Raw genomic sequence first — 27,964 nt, 5'->3', positions numbered from 1 at the left:
CCCAGTGTAGGGGAATCGAGGACATAGGCTCAAGGTGAAGGGAAAAGATTTAATAGGAATCTGAGGGGTAACTTTTTCACATAAAGGATGTATGGAACAAGCTGCCAGAGGAAGCAATTTAGGCTGGGACTATTCCATCGTTTAAGAAACAGTTAGACAGGTACATGGATAGGACAGGTTTGGAGGGATATGGACCAAGTGCAGGCAAGTTGGACAAGTGTAGCTGGGACATTGTTGGTCGGTGTGGGCTAGTTGGGCCGAAGGACCTGTTTCCACACTGTATCACTCTATGACTCTGTACCATAATCCCTATTAGTAGAATTCAATTAGATATTTTCCTAAATAAAATAGTTCAAATAGTCATAAGGTTGCAAATACAACCTCAAAATCTATGCCATTTGGAAATCTTGCAACAATTGATGAGATATTAGACAATGCCTTTCCCTAAAATATGCCAGAGTATTTTGGAAAATTATAAATTGTGGCAATAAAAAAATTAATGAGTAAATAGATAATACTTGTATATTAAGATGTAAATTTGGATTATTATTAATTAAAGTTTTTGGAAAGAAATGTCGTAAAATATAAAGTCTATATATTTTACTGAAAAATCATGGCTTGCGCAAACCCTTGTTTTAGTATTTTAAATACTATTTTTATTCCCGTGATCATCTTAATTTGGAAATAGCTAGTGTGGCATCGTATTGTTTTTAATAAAGTCATTTTTGCACTCATGGTTCTTCTTTATATGATTTTTGCTGGGTGTTCCTCTGCTTTTGTTGGCCTTTTCATTCTCCCTGCTCTGTGTTCTTTTGAGCAGAGGGAAAACATGATTGTAGACCTAAGTGACAGTTGCAAACAACTTGAGATTTGACAATCAAAAAAGTGCAGATCCAGGTCAGACCACATTTGTGGGAGACAAATAGAGTTAATGTCTTAGCTCAAAATAATTTTCTGACTTTGCATCATCCGTCTTGCATCTGTGAATCTGACATTCCTTTTCATAGAAACATAGAAAATAGGTGCAGGAGTAGGCCATTCGGCCCTTCGATATGATCATGGCTGATCACCCAACTCAGTATCCTGTACCTGCTTTCTCTCCATACCCCCTGATCCCTTTAGCCACAAGGGCCACATCTAACTCCCTCTTAAATATAGCCAATGAACTGGCCTCAACTACATTCTGTGGCAGAGATTCACCACTCACTGTGTAAAAAATGTTTTTCTCATCTCAGTCCTAAAAGATTTCCCTTTTATCCTTAAACTGTGACCCCTTGTTTTGGACTTCCCCAACATCGGGAACAATCTTCCTGCATTTAGCCTGTCCAACCCCTTAAGAATTTTGTAAGTTTCTATAAGATCCCCCCTCAATCTAAATTCTAGTGAGTACAAGCCGAGTCTATCCAGTCTTTCTTCATATGAAAGTCCTGACATCCCAGGAATCAGTCTGGTGAACCTTCTCTGTACTCCCTCTAGGGCAAGAATGTCCTTCCTCAGATTAGGAGACCAAAACTGTACGCAATACTCCAGGTGTGGTCTCACCAAGACCCTGTACAACTGCAGTAGAACCTCCCTGCTCTTATACTCAAATCCTTTTGCTATGAATGCTAACATACCATTTGCTTTCTTCACTGCATGCTGCACCTGCATGCCTACTTTCAATGACTGGTGTACCATGACACCCAGGTCTCGTTGCATCTCCCCTTTTCCTAATCGGCCACCATTCAGGTAATGGTCTACTTTCCTGTTTTTGCCACCAAAGTGGATAACCTCACATTTATCCACATTATACTGCATCTGCCATGCATTTGCCCACTCACCCAGCCTATCCAAGTCATCTTGCAGCCTCCTAGCATCCTCCTCACAGCTAACACTGCCGCCCAGCTTTGTGTCATCCGCAAACTTGGAGATGTTGCATTCAATTCCCTCGTCCAAATCATTAATATATATTGTAAATAGCTGGGGTCCCAGCACTGAGCCTTGCGGTACCCCACTAGTCACTGCCTGCCATTGTGAAAAGGACCGTTAACTCCTACTCTTTGCTTCCTGTTTGCCAGACAGTTCTCTATCCACATCAATACTGAACCCCCAATACCGTGTGCTTTAAGTTTGTATACTAATCTCTTATGTGGGACCTTGTCGAAAGCCTTCTCAAACTCCAGATATAACACATCCACTGGTTCTCCCTTATCCACTCTACTAGTTACATCCTCGAAAAATTATATAAGATTCGTCAGACATGATTTACCTTTCATATATCCATGCTGACTTTGTCCAATGATTTCACCACTTTCCAAATGTGCTGCTATCCCATCTTTAATAACTGACTCTAGCAGTTTCCCCACTACCGATGTTAGACTAACTGGTCTGTAATTCCCCGTTTTCTCTCTCCCTCCCTTTTTTAAAAGTGGGATTACATTAGCTACCCTCCAATCCTCAGGAACTACTCCAGAATCTAAAGAGTTTTGAAAAATTATCACTAATACATCCACTATTTCTGGGGCTACTTCTTTAAGTACTCTGGGATGCAGCCTATCTGGCCCTGGGGATTTATCGGCCTTTAATCCATTCAATTTACCTAACACCACTTCCCGGCTAACCTGGATTTCACTCAGTTCCTCCATCTCATTTGACCCCTGGTCCCCTGCTATTTCCGGTAGATTAATTAAGTCTTCCTTAGTGAAGACAGAACCAAAGTAGTTATTCAATTGGTCTGCCATGTCCTTGTTCCCCATGATCAATTCACCTGTTTCTGACTGCAGGGGACCTACATTTGTTTTAACTAATCTTTTTCTCTTTACATATCTATAACAACCTTTGCAGTTAGTTTTTATGTTCCCTGACAGTTTTCTTTCATAATCTATTTCCCCTTTCCTAATTAAGCCCTTTGTCCTCCTCTGCTGGACTCTGAATTTCTCCTAGTCCACTGGTAGGCTGCTTTTTCTGACTAATTTGTATGCTTCATCTTTTGTTTTGATACTATCCCTGATTTCCCTTGTTATCCACGGATGCACTACCTTCCCTGATTTATTCTTTTGCCAAACTGGGATGAACAATTGTTGTAGTTCATCCATGCAGCCTTTAAATGCCTTCCATTGCATATCCACCGTCAACTCTTTAAGAAACAATTGCCAGTCTATCTTGGACAATTCATGTCTCATACCCTCAAAGTTACCTTTCTGTAAGTTCAGAACCCTTGTTTCTGAATTAATTATGTCACTCTCCATCCTAATGAAGAACTCAACCATATTATGGTCACTCTTGCCCAAGGGGCCATGCACAACAATACTGCTAACTAACCCTTCCTCATTACTCAATACCCAGTCTAGAATAGCCTGTTCTCTCGTTGGTTCCTCTACATGTTGGTTTAGAAAACTATCCCGCATACATTCCAAGAAATCCTCTTCCTCAGCACCCCTGCCAATTTGATTCACCCAATCTATATGTAGATTGAAGTCACCCATTATAACTGTTTTACCTTTGTTGCACGCATTTCTAATTTCTTGTTTGATGCCATCCCCAACTCCACTACTACTGTTAGGGGGCCTGTACACAACTCCCACTAGCGTTTTCTGCCCCTTAGTGTTTCGCAGCTCTACCCATATTGATTCCACATCCTCCAAGCTAATGTCCTTCCTTTCTATTGCGTTAATCTCCTCTCTAACCTGCAATGCTATCCCACCTCATTTTCCTTTCTGTCTATCCCTCCTGAATATTGAATATCCCTGGATGTTCAGTTCCCGGCCTTGGTCACCCTGGAGCCATGTCTCCGTGATCCCAACTATATCATAGTCATTAATAGCTATCTGCACATTCAACTCATCCACCTTGTTACGAATGCTCCTTGCATTGAGACACAAAGCCTTCATGCTTGTTTTTACAACACTCTTACCCCTTATACAATTATGTTGAAAAATGGCCCTTTTTGATTTTTGCCCTGGATTTGTCTGCCTACCACTTTTTCTTTTCACCTTGCTACCTATTGCTTCTACCCTCATTTTACACCCCTCTGTCTCTCTGCTCACACATTTAAGAAACCCACCGCCTCTTATTCTCTGTTTATTATCTTTTTCTTCTTTTCCCCCCTACATGTTGGGTCTGAGTGCTTCCCTTCTTTGCCTCCTGCCTCACACACTGTTGACTAGCTTTCTCTATTTGAGTCCCTCCCCCCAACCATTCTAGTTTAAAGTCTCCCCAGTAGCCTTTGCAAATCTCCCCGCCAGGATATTGGTCCCCCTCGGGTTCAAGTGCAACCCGTCCTTTTTGTCCAGGTCACACCTTCCCCAAAAGAGGTTCCAATGGTCCAGAAACTTGAATCTCTGCCCACTGCACCAGTCCTTCGGCCACGCATTTATCCTCCACCTCACTCCATTCCTACCCTCACTGTCGCGTGGCACAGGCAGTAATCCTGAGATTGTTACCTTTGCGGTCCTTTTCCTTAACTCTCTTCCTAACTCCCTAAATTCTCCTTTCAGGACCTCATCCCTTTTTCTACCTATGTCATTGGTACCTATATGTACCATGATCTCGGGCTCCTCTCCCTCCCATTTCAGGATATCTTGGACACGTTCAGACACATCCCAGACCCTGGCACCAGGGAAGCAAACTACCATCCGGGTCTCCAGACTGCTTCCACAGAATCGCCTGTTTGACCCCCTAACTATCGAGTCCCCTATTACTACTGCCCTCCTCTTCTTTTCCTTACCCCTCTGAGTCACAGGGCCAGTCTCTGTACCGGAGGCCCGGCCACTGTCGCTACCCCCAGGTAGGCTGTCGCCCCCCAACAGTACTCAAACAGGAGTACTTATTGCCAAGGTGTACAGCCACTGGGGTACTCTCTAGTCCCTGCCTGTTGCCTTGCCCCTCCTAACCGTGACCCACTTGTCTGTCTCCCGTGGTCTTGGAGTGACCACCTCTCTGTAACTCCTCTCTATGACCTCCTCACTGTCCCTGACCAGACGGAGGTCATCGAGCTGCTGCTCCAGGTTCCTAATATGGTCCCTTAGGAGCCCCATCTCGACGCACCTGGCGCAGATGTGGACGTCTGGAGGGCTATCAGACTCCATGACCTCCCACATCTGACATCCAGAACAGTAAACTGCCCTGGCCCTCATTCTCCCCTCTTATCCTGGCTACAATACAAAGTACAATACAATACAAACTGCTGGAAGAAATCAGCAGGGATCTGACTCCCAATCAGCTGCTTCCTCTAGTCCGCTTCCACCAATCAGCGGCTTCCTCAAGCCCACTTGTTTTGAACGAGTGGAATGTTACAGATTTGGGTGCTCCTCCCTCACCAATGGTTCCTGGGCCTCTGTGGAAACAAGCCCCGTGATCGGGTCTTGTACTTACTGCCCGGACGCCGCTCCTCCCTCACCAACGGTTCCTGGGCCTCTGCCTGTTTCCTTTGCCTTTTTTTAATGAAGCTGCCAAACAAGCAGGACAAAGCAAGTCCTACTGTAATGGTAAGCAGGTCCAGGGAGGTTCAAGAGAACACCTGAAACTGTGAGTCTATGGTGTAAGACAAGTTATCTGTCAAGATAGGTGTCAAGATAATAAAGAAACTTTGCAATGGTAGGAATCACTATACACATGCCAAAGGGATTAAAGTGGACCAGGGGTAACGGTAGTAGAACTCCACGGTAGTAAGAATAGACAGGCTAGGGCCATCTCAGAAGACCATCAGTGGAAGCCTCGGAATAGTTATTCTAGAAGTTACGAAATAACCATGAAATCAAAACACCAATAAATGTAATTAAAACCTGCCTCCAAGGAACTTACTCCAACAAGGAATAACTAACCTGAGATTCTTATTTACTGCTTTCAACGCTACCAAGAGAAAGTAACCCAGGTAATAATGCAATTTAGTGTCCATATTGTGGAATCATTGGATGGTTGAAGGAGAAATCATTATGGAGTTAGGCACACATATGGGATCTGGATGACAGCTTGTGTAGAAGAATAAAAACCAGCATGGACTGGTTGGGCCAAACAGCCTTTTGCTGTGTTTTTCCTTTGGTTCAATTCTATTTTTGGGTATCAATATCAATATCAGTTTTATTCGTCTCTTGCACATAAAGTGAAATGAATTTGCCAGCAGTGGTACAATGAAAAAAGAACACACAAAAACACAATAAAAATTTAACACAAACATCCACCACAGCATTCATCACTGTGGTGGAAGGCACAAAATTTGGCCAGTCCTCCTCCATTTTCCCCCGTGGTCGGGACCTCAAACCTCCGCAGCCGCCGCTGCGGGTGTCCAGATGTACAGGCAAGGTAAAGTCCAGGTAAGTCATGAATCGTTGCTTCCCCACCGGAGACCGCAGCTTCAGGTTGGTGTAGGGCGCAGGCTGGCGGTCGAAGATTTAAAGTTCCCGCCGCACCGCAGCCAGAAGCACCACAGACCGCAGGGCCGGCGGTGTAGTGATGAGGCCTGAAAAGTAGCTTGTAATACACATAATTTTCAGTGTAAAACTAATCATATGTGTGACAGAGAATAGCGTGACATCCAGGTGCCATGGAAGTAGCATGATAAGGATGTTTACTGGAAGGGAAACATCTGACTGAACATAAAATATATTGCATGACAGGAGCTTATGGAGAAACAAGACTTTAAAGTATAAAATAAATTTATATAAAGGATGACATTGATGTTAGTGTCAATGGGTCAGATGTAACATTATTCTTGTCTCAGCAAGAACATTTTACACTTCCATATATTGAAATGCCCCAAGACATAATACAAAGCAAGCTTCAATATCCTGCGTAGATGTTCAGGGTGGGTTACTGAAGGAATGATTGAAGAGGTAAGTTCTAAAGTGATGAACACACTGAGAGGTGTAGGGTATATGAAACATCTTGAAGATGAGAATGACAATGACAACAACCCTATAGATCACATCACAGAATAGAAACATAGAAACATAGAAATTAGGTGCAGGAGTAGGCCATTCGGCCCTTCGAGCCTGCACCGCCATTCAATATGATCATGGCTGATCATCCAACTCAGTATCCCGTACCTGCCTTCTCTCCATACCCTCTGATCCCCTTAGCCACAAGGGCCACATCTAACTCCCTCTTAAATATAGCCAATGGACTGGCCTCGACTACCCTCTGTGGCAGGGAGTTCCAGAGATTCACCACTCTCTGTGTGAAAAAAGTTCTTCTCATCTCAGTTTTAAAGGATTTCCCCCTTATCCTTAAGCTGTGACCCCTTGTCCTGGACTTCCCCAACATCGGGAGCAATCTTCCTGCATCTAGCCTGTCCAACCCCTTAAGAATTTTGTAAGTTTCTATAAGATCCCCTCTCAATCTCCTAAATTCTAGAGAGTATAAACCAAGTCTATCCAGTCTTTCTTCATAAGACAGTCCTGACATCCCAGGAATCAGTCTGGTGAACCTTCTCTGCACTCCCTCTATGGCAATAATGTACTTCCTCAGATTTGGAGACCAAAACTGTACGCAATACTCCAGGTGTGGTCTCACCAAGACCCTGTACAACTGCAGTAGAACCTCCCTGCTCCTATACTCAAATCCTTTTGCTATGAAAGCTAACATACCATTCGCTTTCTTCACTGCCTGCTGCACCTGCATGCCCACTTTCAATGACTGGTGTACCATGACACCCAGGTCTCGCTGCATCTCCCCTTTTCCTAGTCGGCCACCATTTAGATAATAGTCTGCTTTCCTGTTTTTGCCACCAAAATGGATAACCTCACATTTATCCACATTATACTGCATCTGCCAAACATTTGCCCACTCACCCAGCCTATCCAAGTCACCTTGCAGTCTCCTAGCATCCTCCTCACAGCTAACACTGCCCCCCAGCTTAGTGTCATCCGCAAACTTGGAGATATTGCCTTCAATTCCCTCATCCAGATCATTAATATATATTGTAAATAGCTGGGGTCCCAGCACTGAGCCTTGCGGTACCCCACTAGTCACTGCCTGCCATTGTGAAAAGGACCCGTTTACTCCTACTCTTTGCTTCCTGTTTGCCAGCCAGTTCTCTATCCACATCAATACTGAACCCCCAATGCCGTGTGCTTTAAGTTTGTAAACTAATCTCTTATGTGGGACCTTGTCGAAAGCCTTCTGGAAGTCCAGATACACCACATCCACTGGTTCTCCCCTATCCACGCTACTAGTTACATCCTCGAAAAATTCTATAAGATTCGTCAGACATGATTTACCTTTTGTAAATCCATGCTGACTTTGTCCAATGATTTCACCACTTTCCAAATGTGCTGCTATCCCATCTTTAATAACTGACTCTAGCAGTTTCCCCACTACCGATGTTAGACTAACTGGTCTGTAATTCCCCGTTTTCTCTCTCCCTCCCTTCTTAAAAAGTGGGGTTACGTTTGCTACCCACCAATCCTCAGGAACTACTCCAGAATCTAAAGAGTTTTGAAAGATTATTACTAATGCATCCACTATTTCTGGAGCTACTTCCTTAAGTACTCTGGGATGCAGCCTATCTGGCCCTGGGGATTTATCGGCCTTTAATCCATTTAATTTACCCAACACCACTTCCCGGCTAACCTGGATTTCACTCAATTCCTCCAACTCCTTTGACCCGCGGTCCCCTGCTATTTCCGGCAGATTATTTATGTCTTCCTTAGTGAAGACGGAACCAAAGTAGTTATTCAATTGGTCCGCCATATCCTTGTTCCCCATGATCAACTCACCCGTTTCTGACTGCAAGGGACCTACATTTGTTTTAACTAATCTCTTTCTTTTCACATATCTATAAAAACTTTTGCAGTCAGTTTTTATGTTCCCTGCCAGTTTTCTTTCATAATCTATTTTTCCTTTCCTAATTAAGCCCTTTGTCCTCCTCTGCTGGTCTCTGAATTTCTCCCAGTCCTCCGGTATGCTGCTTTTTCTGGCTAATTTGTACGCATCATCCTTCGCTTTGATACTATCCCTGATTTCCCTTGTTATCCACGGATGCACTACCTTCCCTGATTTATTCTTTTGCCAAACTGGGATGAACAATTTTTGTAGTTCATCCATGCAGTCTTTAAATGTCTTCCATTGCATATCCACCGTCAACCCTTTTAGAATTAATTGCCAGTCAATCTTGGCCAATTCACGTCTCATACCCTCAAAGTTACCTTTCTTTAAGTTCAGAACCATTGTTTCTGAATTAACAATGTCACTCTCCATCCTAATGAAGAACTCAACCATATTATGGTCACTCTTGCCCAAGGGGGCACGTACAACAAGACTGCTAACTAACCCTTCCTCATTACTCAATACCCAGTCTAAAATAGCCTGCTCTCTCGTTGGTTCCTCTACATGTTGATTTAGATAACTATCCCGCATACATTCCAAAAAATCCTCTTCCTCAGCACCCCTGCCAATTTGATTCACCCAATCTATATGTAGATTGAAGTCACCCATTATAACGGTTTTGCCTTTGTCGCACGCATTTCCAATTTCCTGTTTGATACCATCTCCAACTTCACTACTACTGTTAGGTGGCCTGTACACAACACCCACCAGCGTTTTCTGCCCCTTAGTGTTTCGCAGCTCTACCCATACCGATTCCACATCCTGCAAACTAATGTCCTTCCTTTCCATTGCGTTAAACTCCTCTCTAATCAGCAACGCTACCCCACCTCCTTTTCCTTTCTCTCTATCCCTCCTGAATATTGAATATCCCTGGATGTTCAGCTCCCAGCCTTGGTCACCCTGGAGCCATATCTCCGTGATCCCAACTATATCATAGTCATTAATAGCTATCTGCACATTCAACTCATCCACCTTATTACGAATGCTCCTTGCATTGAGACACAAAGCCTTCAGGCTTGTTTTTACAACACTCTTACCCCTTATACAATTTTGTTGAAAAGTGGCCCTTTTTGATTTTTGCCCTGGATTTTCCGGCCTGCCATTTTTACTTTTCACCTTGCTACCTATTGCTTCTACCCTCATTTTACACCCCTCTGTCTCTACGCTCACACATTTAAGAAACCCTTTCCCTTTAACTCCATCCTCCACTAGCCCATTCGACACCCCACCCCCCTTATTCAGTTTAAAACCACCCGTTAGAATGGTTCTGGATGATTGGGAATTTCTGTATATTGTTGTTTGAGCGGCCCCAAAAACGAGCTATAAATGGAACTGGAAGATCATGAATGAGGTGTTCAGTTTGGGTTTTATCTCCTTTTAAGTTCTAGGTTGGTGACATGCATGGATGGATCTTCACTGTCATGTTTTTGAATGTTTTCACTTGCCTTGATAAATAAAACATCAGTATCTGCTTAACATCGCAATTACATTTTTTATTTGGACATTGTTTTCATTGTCTTTAAAAGTAGACTGGCAATGCATTAGAACACGTTTTGGGCTTTAATCAATGCAAATAATTAGAAAGTTATAGAATAATGAAATAACCCTATCACAACATATTAGATCCTAAAATTTGCTAAGCCCTTGTATTTTCTAAAATGCTTCCTAAACTTGTGATTTAAAATGTTTAATGATTACTTTCATATACTGTTTACTTTTTACCCTACCAATTATAGAACTTGCCTGCTAATCCAATTTAAAAGTAAAGAATGTTGAAAAAAATACAGCAGGTCAGAAACATCTGTGGAGAGAGGAAGGTAGGGTTAACGTGTCAGGTTTTTGAACCATCATCAGAATCCAAGGAAAGAGAAGCCATCGCAGGAGTTATACTATCTCCATGGGACAGGTAGGATTGGAATTGGTGCCAGGGAGAAGTAATTGAGGAGTAGCCAGCCATTTTGAAAAACACACAAGATATGGGAGGGGGTGACTGAAAGGAAGAATGGTACACAAAATATTACTGTGGACTTTGACCAACCTGGTCCCGAATTTAGTGAAAAAATAAGTCTGAGTAATTTGATTTTTCTCAATTTACTCACCACAAGAGATAGATTTTAACAATAATTAACTTTTCAAATACTTTAAGAGGTATTTGGGATTAGCCTCTAGTTATAGGGTTTCCAGTGAGCATTTATAAAAGGATCTTTTGTGTTGAAGGACACTACCATTGTTATTTCCTTCATATTTGCATTACAATCTTACTATCTGTAGTATTAAGATTAAACGAGACCACAGTTGTGCAGAAGGATAAATATGATAAATATTTTGCTAGATTCCATTTGGAATGTTTTTTAAAGATGTGGAAAAAAATGATCTAAATCTTTCTGATTGATGGGCTTCTGGAAATACTATAGTGTTGCAAAATAAACAGACCACCACTATTTTATACCAAAGCACAGATATGATAAACTATGCTACTGACCTTTACAGACACATAGGCATAGGTCTCTGGCCAACTCGAGTTGCATTTTGTACAAAATCTCCTCCTCATCAATATTTCTACTTACTTTAACTATTTTGATGCATCAAAACTAGTTTTACATTATTCTGCTGCTATCCATCTATCTTATTTCTTATCTATCTATATATTAAAACTGAGTGTGTGTGTGTGTGTGTGTGTGTGTGCTTGTGTGTGTGTGTGTTCCCCCCCCCCCCCCCATTCTCATAAAGCACGTTGTTGGCCTCTGATCCCTTGCTCAGCCAAAACGACATGCTCAAATGCCGACATGTTTCCCATCTAGAATGTTGGTGCACGTTCCATCGTGTGATGTCACAATGCCCAATGCTCACAGATGTCCAATCGGAATGGATCTCATTCACATATGCCTTTGCACCAGCCCCCCCTACTCCCCCCCCCCCACCCCCGCAGCCTGTGTCGAAGCGCGTGATCACGTGTGTGGGAATAGACAAAGAGGATTGGGGGTGATAGGGAATGGGGAATAGATGGACTGCCCCTCCCCCTTCCACTCTCCCTCCCCACTCTTTCCCCTCTCTCCCCGCACCCCTCTCCCCCTCCCTCCACACTCTTCCCCTCCCTCCCCTACCTCATTTCCCTCCTCCCCCCCTCCCCTACACCTCTCTCCCCTCCCCATCCCTCTCCCCTCCCCCACCTCTCTCCTCCCCCTCTCCATCTCCCTCTCCTCCTCCCACCCCCATCCCTCTCTCCCCCAACCCCCTTCACTCTTCCCCCCACCCCCCTTCCCTCTTCCCCACCACCTTCCCTCTCTCCCCCACCCCCTTCCCCCTCCCCACTTTCCCCTCCCTCCACTCTTCCCCCTCTCTCCCCTACCCCATCTCCCTCCTCCCCCCTCCCCCACACCTCTCTCTCCCCACCCCTCTCTCCTCCCCTCACCCACCCCCCTCTCCTCCCCTCTCCATCTCCCTTTCCTCACCCCTTCCCTCTCTCCCCCCACCCCCTAACCCCTGTCCCTCTTCCACCACTCCCCCTACTCCTCTCCCCCTCCCTCCCCACTCTTCCACTCCTCTCCCCCTTACCCCACCCCTCTCCCTCCCCACCCCTCTATCTCCCCCCACCCCTCTCTCCCCCTCCCTCCCCCCACCCTTTCCCCCTACCCCTCTGTCCCTCTTCCACCACTCCCCCCAACCCCTCTCCCCCTCCCTCCCCACTCTTCCACTCTCTCCCCCTTCCCCCACCCCTCTCCCTCAATCCCCCCCTCTCTCTCCCGTCCCCCCCCTCTCTCCCTCTTCCACCACTCCCCCCTACCCCTCTCCCACTTCCACCACTCCCCCTACACCTCCCCCCCCCTCCCCCACCCCTCTCCTCCTCCCTTTCGCCCCTCTCTCCCCTCTTCCTCTCTCCTCACCCCTCTCCCTCCTCCCCTCCCACCCCCAACCCTCACCCCTCTCTCCCCCCACCTCTCCCCTCTACCCATCTCTGCCTCTTCCACCACTCCACCTGCCCCTCTGCCCCTCTTCCCCACTCTTACCCTCCCCCTCCCTCACCACTCTTCCCCCTCTCCCCCCCCCTACCCCCTACCACTCTCCCCCTCCCTCCACACTCTTTCCCCTCTCTCCCCTTCCCCCTCCCCCACCCCTCTCTCACCCCCTTCCCCACCCACCACTCCTCCTCCCCTTCCCCCCTCACTTCCCCCTCTCCATCTCCCTCTCTCCTCACCCCCCTCCCCCACCCCTCTTCACCCCCATCTGCCCCCCACCCCCTTCCCCTCTTGCACCACTCCCCGCTACCCCTCTCCCCCCCTTCCTGCCCTCCCCATGGTCATTTTAAGCAGTTTTCTCGTAGTTTTCAGGGTTGAAAATATCCCATCACTGATTTATCTTGTATTTGTTCCCGATGACTCAGAATTAAAGGCTTTGGCAAGTCACTTTGTAAGCCAAGCTTGCTTCAATACCTCATTCACTTAACATGAATGGTGCAGAAAATACTGTAATCTTACGTAATATTGAAAAATCCTTGCATTATAAATTTTTGAAACTGTTGTGGTTACATTTACCAACTATAGTAATAAAAACATTTTCTACTGATTTGATTTTAGGACCACTCCAGCAGTTGTTTTCTGGCAGTGGATTAATCAGTCCTTCAATGCTATAGTGAACTATACCAACAGAAGTGGAGATGCACCAATTACCGTAGGGTATGTGATAGTTACATTCAAATTTACTTAAGACATTGTCATAATTTCAATATACAACTGTATTTCAAATTATTGCTTTGGCCTGGAAAAGTTTTTAAGGAAAGGAAAACAAGTTTTTTCCATATTTGTAAGGAGAAGTAGATGCTCTGGGCAGGAAAAAGCAGAAGGCACAGATCATGCATTGGCAGCTGGGATCAAGTGTATCCCTGGAGAAATGCGATTAATTCCTAAGAAGGAAATCAGAATGGCAAAAAGGGGGCATGAGAGCTCTGACAGTTGAGATTAAGGAGAATACAAAGAGATTTTGTAAGTACAGTAAACCCTTGTTCTAGTGGACCATTATTAGACCGTTATAATGGTCTGTTATTGCCAATTGTCTGCTATAACCAAGTAAAGTATCATCATTGTATGTAGTTAAAACAAAGAACTGTAAATGATGGTAAAAAACACAAAGGACACAAAGTGCTTGTGGATGAGGCAGTGGGAAGCAGACAAAGCGATAACCAACAAGAAGAAGCGGCAACTGGTGAGAGGGGAGGGAGAACCATGGTGACAGAGCGTGTCCGGTCGGTAGCAGCGGCCTGAAAAAAGCTTTGTCCTCAGGGGCTACAACATGAGCTGCAGCAACAGCCACATCAACCAGACCGTGCGGTGGGTGAAGAAGGGTTCACTGTTGCATCTAGCAAACCGGGGTGGCATTGGAAAGCGAGGTCTGTAAGTGGCCAGGGTGGTGGTGCTAGGATGGAGCTGCCAGGTCTGACCGCGATAACCAAAATCTGTTATAAAGGGATCCATTAAAATAAGGGTTTACTGTATAGCACCCATCAGAAATAAAAGTAGTCATTTTCCTATGGAGCCACAGGAAATTAGCACGGTCCTCTTGAATATTTCTCCTTTTAAACCGCAGAGAAAGACATGAGGACTAGGGAATTTAGAATAGTTAAAGCCTTGAGAAAAGTCTGTATTGCAATGGAGGAGTTGCAGGACATCTTGAGACTCGTGAAGATAGATAATCGCATACAGCACATAATCCTCCAACATTTTCGCCACCTTCAATGGGATCCCACCACTAGCCGCATCTTCCCATCTCCACCACTTTCCGCAGAGACCGTTTTCTCCGCAACTCCCTGGTCAGCTCGTCCCTTCCCACACAAATCACACCCTTCACAGGTACTTTCCTCTGCAAAGGAGATGCAACACCTGCCCCTGTACCTCTCCCTTCGACTCCGTCCAAGGACCCCGACAGTCTTTTCAGAGGTTCACTTGCGCCTCCTCCAACCTCATCTACTGTATTTGCTGTTCCAGGTGTGGACTCCTACGATCAGTCCGCCTTAACCTACCTAATCTCCCGGTTGCTAAACACATTAACTTCCCCCTCCCATTCCCACACTGACCTTCTCCATTGTCAGAGTAAGGCCCAGTGGAAATTGGAGGAACAATTTGGGCAGCTTACACCCCAGCGGTATAAATATTGACTTCTCTAACTTCAAGTGTCCGACCAGTCTTACTTTCTCCGATTACATTTTATCTCTGTTTGCTTTGAACAGAGATTTTTTTAAACAGCTAACTCCCAGCTAACAATGATCTATTCTACATTTTCCTTAATCTCCATTCCTTTTGTCCTATTCCTGCACCTCACACTTCCTTATCTATGTATCTCCCTCTCCCCTTACATCAGTTTGAAGAAGGGTCTCGACACGAAACATCACCCATTCTTCTCTCCAGAGATGCTGCCTGGCCCGCTGAGTTACTCCAGTATTTTGTGTCTATCTTTGGTTTAAACCAGGATCTGCAGTTCCTTCCTACATGATAAATCTCCCAGGTCCGATCAGAGATATCCTAGGATTCTCTGGGCAACCTAGAGAAGAAATTCAGGTGACCTGGTTGAGGTATATGAATCATCATTAGACACAGATGATGTCCAGGATGATCGTAGGTTGTTTAATGTTGTTCTTCCATTTAAGAAGGGCTGCAAGGAAAAACCTTGGACCAGTGGACCAAATTATGGACCAGTGAGCCAAACACCTGTAGTATTAAAGTTACTGGAGAGTATTCTGAGGGAAAGGTTATAAATGCATTTGGACAGACAAGGGTTTGGTTAGAGTTAGTCAGCATGCTTTTTTCATGTAGGAGATCGTATCTCACAAATTTGAATGCGGTTTTTGAAGAAGCAACCAAGAAGGTTAATGAGGCCAGGGATGGGGAAATTATCTATATGGACCAGCAATGTCTCTGATATGAGTCTGCAGAGTAGGCAGTTCTGTAAGGTTAGATCCCATGGGATCCAGGGAGAGAGTAACGATACGGAATTGGCTTCAGGGTAGGAAGCAGAGGGTGTTGCTAGAATGTTTTTAGCACCCATTGCTGTTTGTCATCGATAATCAATGGTTTGAATGAGACAGTATAAGGCATGATTAGGAAGACAGCCCTTCGGCTGAGGGTGCTCTTATACATGTGCATAAAATCATGAGGGGAATACACAGGGTGAATACACTGTCTTTTTCCAAGGGTAGGGATATCAAGACCTATCAATAGGTTTAAAAATGGGAAAGATTTATATAATAGGAACCTGAGGGGTAACCTTTTCACAAAAGGTGGTATGTAATTGGAACAAAATGCTAGAGGAAGTCATTAAAGCAGGTACAATAAAAATATTTTAAAAACATTTGGACAGGGAGATGCATACGAAAGGTTTTGAGGGATATGGGTAAAAGGGACTAACGTACTGTGTAGGGCATCTTGGTCAGCATGGATGAGTTGCACAGAAGGGCCTGTTTCTGTGCTGTATGACTCTATCCCTTAATAATTTATTATGTAAGAAACAGAATTAATAAACCATTGCTAATGTTAAAATTGTGCTTTGATCATGGCCATGTTTTTATCATTTTTTAATTTAAAGTTAGTTCTTATCTTATTTTTTGTTTAAATTACAGCCAGCTTGGTACAGCATATGTCTCTGCTACAACGGGTGCAGTAGTGACAGCTCTTGGCCTTAATTCACTAACTAAGGTATTACTGACTTGGATACATGCATGTCTTATCCATAATTGGATATTGAAGCTGTAGCTGACACATTTTGTGATGATGAAACTGCAAATGAATTGACCTAAATTATATGGTAATTTCTGGTATCATCCGCAAGAAAAAATAACATAAATAAAGATATTTAACACTAATATTCAAAATGTTAACATTTTACATGTATAAATCTCTTGCTCAGGATATAAAAACAGTGGCTAGCTGATCAGATCTAATATGATTTTTAATATGAATCTAATACTTTGTTCATTTGACATTCTTCTTTTGTTAAGGAGTCCCTAACGGATCAAGGATAACTTGCTTCCAATACAGTACAGTAAAGTAGCTGATAAGACCAAAGTGGTAGCCACAGATTCTGTCAGAGTTGCGGTAGGAGGTGCTTGATGGGCCGACTGTGCTAGATAGTTTGTGATGTTATGCATTCTTTCCACTATTGCTGTTGGACTTTTATATTTGCCCAGTGAAAGGACTTCAGGTTCTCACTGCCTTTCTGAATATTACTTTTCCAGTTTGAACAGACATGGACCAGGAATTCCCACAAGTCACTGAAATGTTACAATTTTCCAAAGAGGCTTTGAGATGATTGAAATGTTATCTCTCTAATCTCTGCTAATAATTTGCTATGGCAGAGATCAGAACAGTGTGTCTGTTTTGTGATTCTGATGTTTGGTATGCAGTCGGTGCAGCCTGTCCATTGAAGCCCACTATATAATAAAGAGCGGAAGTTCTGAGACTGGTAGATGACTATGCCACAGTTTCTCTCTAAGGATTCTGAGGCAAACGATGAGAGCAGTGAGGATCTGTAGATTTTGCAATAGTTATGGTAGAGGATGCTTGTTTAGACTGGCACATCGGTAGTTTATGAGGTGGTGTCCTCCTTACATTTACACTGGGCTTGTGGTCCTAACTCATGGATTCAAGTTCTTCTAACAACTTGCCTCTGCTGTACAACACCATCTTCCAATAATAATGGTCTGTGTTAAGACTCTGAAAAGTAAAGATTATTTTCTATATCTTAAAAACCATTTCTCTTCAAAGATTTCTCTGCAAAATTTTCTAAACACCTGTTTTCGCTTTTTTATTATGGGGTATTCTGTGTAGATTAATGATTTAAAAAAAAAGAATTTAATCCATTTTAGAATAAGGCTGTAACGTAACAAAATGTGTAAAAAGTGAAGGGGTCTGAATACGTTCTGAATGCACTGTACTTAAAATCTCTTTGGACTCTCCTTATTCATCTCTGCTAAAGTGCTCTTCTCATACTCCCTGTTTTTTTAATTGAATTGAATTGAATCCTTTATTTGTCATTCAGACCTTTCGGTCTGAACGAAATGTCGTTGCCTGCAGCCATACATGTAATAATAAACAACACACAATAAACACAAATTAACATCCACCACAGTGAGTTCACCAAGCACCTCCTCACTGTGATAGAGGCAAAAGTCTTAGGGTTACTGTCTCTTCCCTCCTCTTCTCCCTCTGCGCTGAGGCGATACCCCACCGGGCGATGGTAAGTCAGTCCCGCGGTTCAAGCTCCGCGACCTGGGGGTGGTCGAAGCTGCCGCCCTCCAGTCCAGCGGACGCAGCTGCTGCCACGGGAGCTCCGCCTGATTTCCTTCTTGGGTATACGACTACATCCCCTGTACTCCTTTAAGAATTGATTTAATCCCTGCTGCTTTCAACTAATTCATGCCTCAATATCTCTTGTCATCTAGGGTTCCCTACTCCTATCAGCCTTGCCCTTCATTTTAACAAGAACATGTAACAAGAACACTGTCTCAATTTTAAAAGCCTTCCACTTGTGAACTTGATGACTGAAGTTGGGGTGATTTTGATTGGAAATTACATAGGTTGAACAGTTTCCCATTTGTCCTGCAGAATAGTTTCTCTCCAGTGGGAAGCGAATGAAGTATATGAAGGACAATGTCCTAATTGTAAAGTTGTGAATTTGACTTCAATGGCCAGTATAGTTACGGAGAAATTAACAGATCAGATTAAATTTCTGAAAGCTTGTCACAGAGGTTTGTTAACTGTCCCGTCTAATTAAACAGCCATTGGAGGAAATCAGCTTCCTGTGTATCTCCATTTTCAATGACATGACTGCAGAATACATTGTGGAAGCATTTGAAACAATCTTCAGATTGAAAATGGATTTAGTGGATCAATTTTAGCCTTCTCCTGTCACAGGAAACAAACAGTATATTTAATTCACCCTAGAATGATATCAAGAAACAGTTGAGTGTGCAAAAGGCAACAAAGGTAATGGGCACTGAAATCATCCCAGTTGTAGTGAAGGGGTGTATTCTACAATTAGTTGCTCTGTTAACCAGACTGTAGGAGGTGTCCAACAATATGAAAAATGACTTGAATAGGTTCCTTCCACAAAAATGCAAACCTATCCATTTTGGCCTCTTCCCTTCACCATCACCTCCCCCATCAGCTAATTTCAAGAGGTAAGGTGAACACATACATCAGGTTGCTGTTCATCGACTATTGCTTGGTGATCTACACGATAATTCCCTCCAAACTCATCAACAAGCTGTAAAAACTGGGCCTCTACACCTCCTTTTGCTATTAGATCTATGTTCCTCATCAAAAGCCCTCAATCAATGTAGATTTGTCACAACATCTCCTCATTGACCTTCAGCACAGGAGCACCTCTGTGCTGCATTGTTTAGCTCCCCCCCCCATCCCCCACACACACACACACACACTTTATGCTTATACTTTGTGGCTAAGCCACAACACCAATGCCATTCTATATTTACCGACATACCAATAGTTTCTTTGAAGTTAAGAGAGATTTGGCATATTATCAAGTGATCTGACAACTTCTGCAGATACACTATAAGAAGTGTCCAAATTGGTTGCATCATGGCTAGTATGGCAATTCCAGTAGGAAACAACACAGCCTTCCCCATCAATTAAAGCATCTGCATGAAGTACAGCCTTAAGAAAAAGGTGTCTGTCATCAAGGATGCTCGCCATCGGTGTCATGCCCTCACTGTCTCTTGGGCAAGAGATTCAGAAGCCTGAAATCCCACACCACCGGGTTCAGGAATAGCTACTTAAAACAACCATCAAGTTCTTGAACTGACCGGCACAGCCGTAATCTAACCTCAGCAATTAACACTCCAGGCAACCTCTTTACCGCCATGAACTTATTTTCTCATTGTGTTTTTGCACGAATGTATTTTTCTTGCACAGCATTTTTCTTTTCACTGTCTTGGAAAATTTATGTTTTTGTGTGTTCTCTGAGTCTGTGCCTGTGATGCTGCTGCAAGTAATAATTTTGTTGGACCTGTACTTCACTGAACTTGTGCATAGGACAATAAATACTTGACTTGAAAATGACTATCCTTAACATTACTATCCTATCCAACTCACGAAGAGGACAATTCATTAATGACCTGCACTGTTCAGATAATAATAATAATAATAATAATAATTATTATTATTATAATAAACTTTATTACGGACTCGAGGTCCAGACAAGGAGCAAATTTACATTAAAAAAAATGTTTTTTAAATGCATTGCATATTAAAAAAAATATCATAAAGTACATATAAAATCTTAGTATATCACATAAAAGCATCATAAATTATATTAAAAAAACAAAACAATACATGAGTTAAAAATCCAGATTAAAAGAATGATCAATGTCCTACAACGAGACAACGATACCAGTGTCTCCACAGCTGGGATTCGTAGCGTGTAGTGCTAACCCTTATGTTTGACAAGGCCACAATAATCACATTTTTAGAGTCATTTATCCTGCAAATGAATTTATACATGTGATTTCTTAGGATAGCTTCTAAAGTACTGACTCCTGCAGCCACAAACATATTACTGGCACTACACCATCTAGGTTTCCTTAGCAGTGTTCTCATGGCATCGTTATATGCCACCTTTAGTCTCTGCAAACTTGTTTTTCCATAGTTCGACCACCGGGTGCGCAGTGTAGAGTGGTGTGCAGTATGCTCTAAATAGCGACATCTGCACACGCTCAAAATTTACGCAAGAGAATATTCGCCTGTACATACAGCATGCGTCGTTGCCTATAAATATCCTCATCATCTGTCATTTGTTCTGTAATAATATGCCCTAGATATTTTACCTTATTACAGACACTAAGATTATTGTCAGACAATTTAAAATCGGGAAATTTTAGACATTTATCCTCTTTGGTTCTACAGATCATAACAGCACCCTTACTAGCATTATATTTAATATCATGTTCCACACCATACACAGAACATATAGTAAGGAGCTGCTGGAGACCAGCGCTAGATGGACTAAAGACCACAAGATCATCTGCATACATAATATGGTTCACTAAAATATTACCAATCACGCATCCAGTATTACAGGCTTTCAATTGTTTAGACAGATCATCAATGTATAGATTAAAAAGGACTGGGGACAAAATTCCCCCTTGTCTAACACCATTGCTAACCCTAAATGGGGCTGAGACCCTATTGCCCCATTTTATTTGCATAGTCTGGTGGGCATACCAGTAGGCCAGAATTCTCACAATGTATTTAGGCACCCCTCATTGACTCATTTTACCAAACAGCTTTCTGTGATTAACACAGTCAAAGGCTTTGGAAGCATCAAGAAAGCACATAAGGATTGAAGAGTTTTTGCCTCTATTTGTTTACAATCTCCTTTAGGGCATATATGCATGTCAGTGCCATGTTTAGCTTTAAAGCCAAACTGGTTATCCGTGGAGTTAACAAACTCATTTATTCTATCAAGCAGAATTCTTTCTAAAACTTTTGACAATATGCTGGCTAAAGCTATGGGCCTGTAATTATTTAGGCTGCCTACTTTACCAGCTTTGTCCTTAATGTCCGGCACTAACAGAACAGACAACATTGAGTCTGGTAACAAGCCATGAATCATAAAGCCAGTAAAACAAATAGCTAGGAGAGGAGCTATCCTCATACTCGCATACTTAAGATGTTCAGCAGAAATATGATCCAAGCCACTTGCTTTGTTGTTGGACAGCTTGTTCATGGCATGATACACCTCATGTGACATAATCGCCATCGAGTCATAACTCTCAATATTGTCCACCCGATACAAGTCACCTTGGACACAGTTGAATAAAGTACTATAATGTTGTCGCCATAACACCGCGATATTAGCTGTTCTGGAGATTCCATCTACAGTGCATGGTAGAGATGTTTTGCAATTGATAAGAGCTCTCACTTCCTTCCAAAAATCTGTAGCATTGTTACTTAGCAGCTTCCTAGCCATGGAATCAGCCCTCATAGCTTGCTCATTTTTACAGATGAAGCGAACAGCATACATACCTTGCATTAGTGAGCTTCTTGTGCTCAAACACAGGCCCCTGTCTGGGTCTACCTGCCATAGCCCATGATTTGGTGGCTTCACGGGCTTCAGTATGATACTCAGCTACATACTTATTCCAGCCAGGCCTGATGTTACGTGTCTTATTATTATGCTTGCAGTAGGGCTTACTGCCTACATATAAAGCGCTTACTATATCATTATACATGGAGCAGATATCTCTCCTATGCTTCATATCTTTACAATTAACATTACTACATATTATTGCATCTTTAGGTAAATGAATATTGCTTAAGGATTTATCTGTATGGGCATAATAGGCTAGGATGTCTTTCTTTGTAAGCGTTGACCAGTCCAGTTTTTCTGTATTAAAGCTATTTCTATCTCTGGATACCACAGGTATGTGTTCAACATTTATTGTCATAGCAACAGGTATATGATCAGTCATTGCTGCCCCGTACAGAATGCTCATACACCCCAACGAGGCATGTGCATCAGCTGTACTAATACAGTGGTCCAGCCATGATGTGGTGTGCCAGGCCTCACTAATATAAGTATAACTATCTGTAGGTAAAAGCACTTTGCTTGACAATATTAAATTATTATCTTGACAGAACTGAGCCATATGATTTGCAAATAATGAGTTCCTATCTGAGATATCTGCATTCATATTCCCAATGACATATACATTACAATAATTATTGTTTTGAATGAAAGAATAGATGAAAGCAAGTCTATTTAATTATTCATCCTCATTCTGATGGCATTCATAGGGTGTATATACATTCAGGATAACAAATTCCTTGTTGTTGTGAATTGTCATTCACACCTTGTAAAATAAATAATTTTGTGCCTGCATGCCATAAAATCTAGACTCAGGCAGGAGTTATTAAGTGACATGCAAGTATCTGCTAAGATCCACCAAAATGGAGACCAATTTCTCTTCACGACTTTCAAAGACATTGCTATTGCTGAATTCTGTTATTTTTGTGGTCACAATCAAAACACAACCTGATCAGCCACATAAATGTTAAGGCTGCAAATGCATATTCAAGGCTGGTATGATGACTGACTCAAAAGCCTTTTCAGATGGAATTCAGATGCATTATGGAAATACTCTCCACATGCTTGGATTAGAGTCATTGCAACAGCACTTCAGAAGTGTGAACCAATCTAATAAAAGCAGTCTGCTTTATTGGTATATAATCCCTCTGCTCTAAATATTAAAAGCATCATCTTAAACATTCACTCTCTCTGCCACTGGGATTCTGTAGCTGCAATAATATCATATTACAAATACACTGCATTAACTCTTCATCAGCATGACCTATTGCCAGCCAGATGGAAAGAGGCAGTGAGTGCAGTGGAAGTCACCCTCCAAGTTGCACACTAGTCTGCCTTATGGGAAGTGTAAAGAGTGCCTAACTCCAACAATTTAAAGAAGCAGTGCGCCACTGCTATCTTGACTAGTTCTTGATTGGTCAATAAATATATGTGATGTTGTTAATGAAGTTCATTGTGGAATGAATAATTTAAAAAAAACTGCTTTCATGGGATATTTAAATCTGAAGCACATGAGCCTCAAGTAAAAATATAACATATAACATATATATATAACAATTACAGCACGGAAACAGGCCATTTCGGCCCTACAAGTCTGTGCCGAACAACTTTTTTCCCTTAGTCCCACCTTCCTGCACTCATACCATAACCCTCCATTCCCTTCTCATCCATATGCCTATCCAATTTATTTTAAAATTATACCAACGAACCTGCCTCCACCACTTCCACTGGAAGCTCATTCCACACCGCTACCACTCTCTGAGTAAAGAAGTTCCCCCTCATGTTAACCCTAAACATCTGTCCCTTAATTCTGAAGTCATGTCCTCTTGTTTGAATCTTCCCTTTTCTCAAAGGGAAAAGCTGATCCACATCAACTCTGTCTATCCCTCTCATCATTTTAAAGACCTCTATCATGTCCCCCCTTAACCTTCTGCGCTCCAGAGAATAAAGACCTAACTTATTCAACCTTTCTCTGTAACTTAGTTGTTGAAACCCAGGCAACATTCTAGTAAATCTCCTCTGTACTCTCTCTATTTTGTTGACATCCTTCCTATAATTGGGCGACCAAAATTGTACACCATACTCCAGATTTGGTCTCACCAATGCCTTGTACAATTTTAACATTACATCCCAGCTTCTATACGCAATGCTCTGATTTATAAAGGCTAGCATACCAAAAGCTTTCTTTACCACCCTATCTATATGAGATTCCACCTTCAAGGAACTATGCACGGTTATTCCCAGATCCCTCTGTTCAACTGTATTCTTCAATTCCCTACCATTTACCATGTACGTCCTATTTTGATTTGTCCTGCCAAGGTGTAGCACCTCACATTTATCAGCATTAAACTCCATCTGCCATCTTTCAGCCCATTCTTCCAAATGGCCTAAATCACTCTGTAGACTTTGGAAATCCTCTTCATTATCCACAACACCCCCTATCTTGGTATCATCTGCATACTTACTAATCCAATTTACCACACCTTCATCCAGATCATTGATGTACATGACAAACAACAAAGGACCCAACACCGATCCCTGAGGCACCCCACTAGTCACCTGCCTCCAACCCGACAAACAACCATCCACCATTACCCTCTGGCTTCTCCCATTCAGCCACTGTTGAATCCATCTTGCTACTCCTGCATTTATACCCAACAGTTGAACCTTCTTAACCAACCTTCCATGAGGAACCTTGTCAAAGGCCTTACTAAAGTCCATATAGACAACATCCACTGCTTTACCCTCGTCAATTTCCCTAGTAACCTCTTCAAAAAATTCAAGAAGATTAGTCAAACATGACCTTCCAGACACAAATCCATGCTGACTGTTCCTAATCAGACCCTGTTTATCCAGATGCTTATATATATTATCTCTAAGTATCTTTTCCATTAATTTGCCCACCACTGAAGTCAAACTAACAGGCCTATAATTGCTAGGTTTACTCTTAGAACCCTTTTTAAACAATGGAACAACATGCGCAGTACGCCAATCCTCGGGGACTATTCCCGTTTCTAATGTCATTTGAAATATTTCTGTCATAGCCCCGGCTATTTCTACACTAACTTCCCTCAATGTCCTAGGGAATATCCTGTCTGGACCTGGAGACTTATCCACTTTTATATTTTTCAAAAGTGTCAGTACTTCTTTTACTTTGAAACTCATAGTATCCATAGCTACTCTACTAGTTTCCCTTACCTCACATAATTCAATATCCTTCTCCTTGGTGAATACCGAAGAAAAGAAATTGTTCAATATCTCCCCCATCTCTTTTGGCTCTGCAGATAGCTGTCCACTCCGTCTCTCCAATGGACCAATTTTATCCCTCGTTATCCTTTTGCTATTAATATAGCTGTAGAAACCCTTTGGATTTACTTTCACCTTACTTGCCAAAGCAACCTCATATATTAAAGTAAAATCTATTCAATACCTTTAGTTCATTGAATTGATTTTTAAATCTATTATGTAATTTAAGTGTTTCTGATCTGGGTCTGTTGAAACTAATGACGGGTTACAAAAGTCAATTGTAATTTCACAGTTTAAGATAACCTAAATAAATACAAAAACCAGAGTACAATTTGGACATTAGAATTTTGTGTGGCACTGTGCAGCAAGATAAATAATGTTGTTCACTACCATTTATGAAAATAAACAAAAAGGTAGTGACTCCACACTCCTTAGGGCTCTGGATCTGATTTATTTACTAATTAATCTTTTATGTTTGGTCAGACGATATTACTATGTGCACGGGAAATTATTCAGAAGTTGACGATTTAGCTATTTGGTAACTTATTTACATGTAGTAACATTTATTTAGATATAATAATAATAATGATTTGAAATGATATTACCTCTAGATTTCTTGGAAAGGAAATAATTAATGATCCTTTTATTCTATGCAGCATGTTACACCTCTAATAGGACGCTTTGTTCCATTTGCTGCAGTAGCTGCTGCCAACTGTATAAATATTCCATTAATGAGGCAGAGGTAAGGTTTTCAAAATTGTCAAGCACACATTTAAAAAATAAACTAATGCTATGGGTCGCATGGTATAATGCATAATTTTGCTGCACTGGGAGATATTTATCATGGATGTTGCATTCCAATAAAATCATTGTGTTCATTTCTCTGCCTTTTGAAGAACAGCAGAATAATAGGAGCAGTCCTGTTGGCTTTTTCATAAAATGTCATGATTGGAGAAACATGAAAAAGCAGAATATGATTAGAAATAACAAAGATACCCTTGATACTGTAAATTAATCCAAATGCTACAAAAACTCTCAAACCAAGAGTCAAAGTCAATAAACCATCCCTCTATTTAGAATGGATCTATTTACTAGGAGGAAACATGTGCACAGAGACCTTTTGATTAAAGACAATTTTAAGTAACGTTTGCTCTTTTTTAATCTCCCATCGTGGATGGAGTGCTGAAAATGTTTATCCTATAATTTCCCTTTTCTGCTTTAAAAGAAACAAGCATGCTGTCTAATGTGTAGTTTTATTAACCTTACAACATGAACAAAATGTTTCTCAGAAGATTATGACTTAAATTACTAAAGGCACTATTCAGCACCCTCTAGCATTGGTCAATACCAAAACCTATCTTGGCCACATACTGAATATGGTGTATTTCTGAAACAAGGATATAAGTATAATAATGAGCAATATTTTTTTTTTTAAGTTATGGAACTTTATGTAGGTTTATGGTGTTTACAGTAAAGAAGGATATAGGTAATATCTTGAGAGAACACAGCAAATCCATTCTTCTAAAAATTGTAATATTTGTATTTTAGGCTCATAAGTATAAATAATAATCTGGTTGCTTGTGCTTTAAAACAAAATAAATATTGCTTTTGGAAGGAGTAAAGTGCTGTTATTAAAATTTAGAAAGGAACCCAAAGCATAATTCCATGGATTGTAATTCATTGTAGTATATTTACAGCCATGAGCAAATATTAAATCTAAACATTCTGGAAATAGCAATAATCTGTTTTTTATTCCAAAGGGAATTGAAACATGGAATACCAATAACAGATGAGAATGGCAACCGACTCGGAGAATCAACAAAAGCTGCTCAACAAGCTATCGTACAAGTAATAATCTCTCGGATTCTTATGGCTGCTCCTGGAATGGGTCAGTAGTACTACAAGTAAATAGTTTTAACAATTTCATTATATGTGTCACTCTGGTTAGCATATTCTTTGCTCTTTATTTCTGTTGATTATTTATGCATTGTGTTACGATCACAAGGACGTGCATTTATATCAGACCCATCTTATCATAGTTTGGCAAGCTTGTGATTTCTTGATGGTTGGCTATTAAGTTTACAAATTACTCCAGCTGGCAAGTGAAAACTGGAAAGCAAATGTTATCGACCATACCATCATGTTTCATAAGTTTCAACATGAAGGCTGGAGAATTCTGCAAAATTGCATTTTTACTTTTAGCATGCCCAGATATTAGTTGTAAATTCAGTTGTATATTTTATTTGCAGTCAATTTCATTGACCTAAAATCCAAAATAAGATTATTCTGTTGTTCCAAAAATTGAATGTTTTTTTTGTTTCAATTGTAAATAACATAGTTAAATGTTTTTTTTATTTATAGCCATTCCTCCATTTATCATGAATGCATTGGAAAGGAAAGCCTTTTTAAAGGTAAGGTTTTTGTGGTTGTCTCTTAAATTATTCATCATTCTACGATGTTCAGCAATATTCATTTTGCCGTTACTTTGAACGAAACGTCAAATCAAGTTATTTATTCAATACACCGAGGACTGTTCATTCAAAGGTTAATTGAAAGAGGCTGTTTGCAGATAAAGGAGTATCTGACAAATGAGGGGCTTCTAAATGTGTGTTTGGGAGAGGTCGGCCTATTCAGAAAGAGTAAAGGACAAGGTTGGCAGGATTAGGAAGGCTTGCTTGATGAGGGGTATTGATGCTCATGTCAGCAAAAAGGAGGCATATGTCAGCTATAGAGAGCTGAGATCAAGCATATCCCTTGAGTATAAAGGATGGAGGAGTACACACACTTTGAAGAGGGAATTTGACAGAGTAAAAAGAGGACGAGA

The 27,964-nt window shown here is 41.7% G+C and overlaps 1 protein-coding gene across 3 annotated transcripts in view; it reads left to right on the top strand.

Annotated features, from left to right (window-relative positions):
* sfxn1 (sideroflexin 1) overlaps positions 1-27,964 on the top strand; it is a 93,780-nt gene that overhangs the window by 30,164 nt on the left and 35,652 nt on the right. For all 3 annotated transcript variants that reach the window (XM_033029623.1, XM_033029620.1, XM_033029622.1), the window contains exons 4-8: positions 13,377-13,475; positions 16,409-16,484; positions 25,797-25,882; positions 26,901-27,028; positions 27,502-27,551. In XM_033029623.1, the coding sequence (XP_032885514.1) occupies positions 13,377-13,475; positions 16,409-16,484; positions 25,797-25,882; positions 26,901-27,028; positions 27,502-27,551 (439 nt within the window). The remainder of the gene's footprint in view (positions 1-13,376; positions 13,476-16,408; positions 16,485-25,796; positions 25,883-26,900; positions 27,029-27,501; positions 27,552-27,964) is intronic.

This window comes from Amblyraja radiata, chromosome 11 (genome assembly GCF_010909765.2).
Source record: "Amblyraja radiata isolate CabotCenter1 chromosome 11, sAmbRad1.1.pri, whole genome shotgun sequence".
Classification (NCBI taxonomy): Eukaryota; Metazoa; Chordata; class Chondrichthyes; order Rajiformes; family Rajidae; genus Amblyraja; species Amblyraja radiata.
The sequence above is the reverse complement of the archived record's forward strand: the minus strand, read 5'-3'. Positions and strand labels throughout refer to the sequence as shown.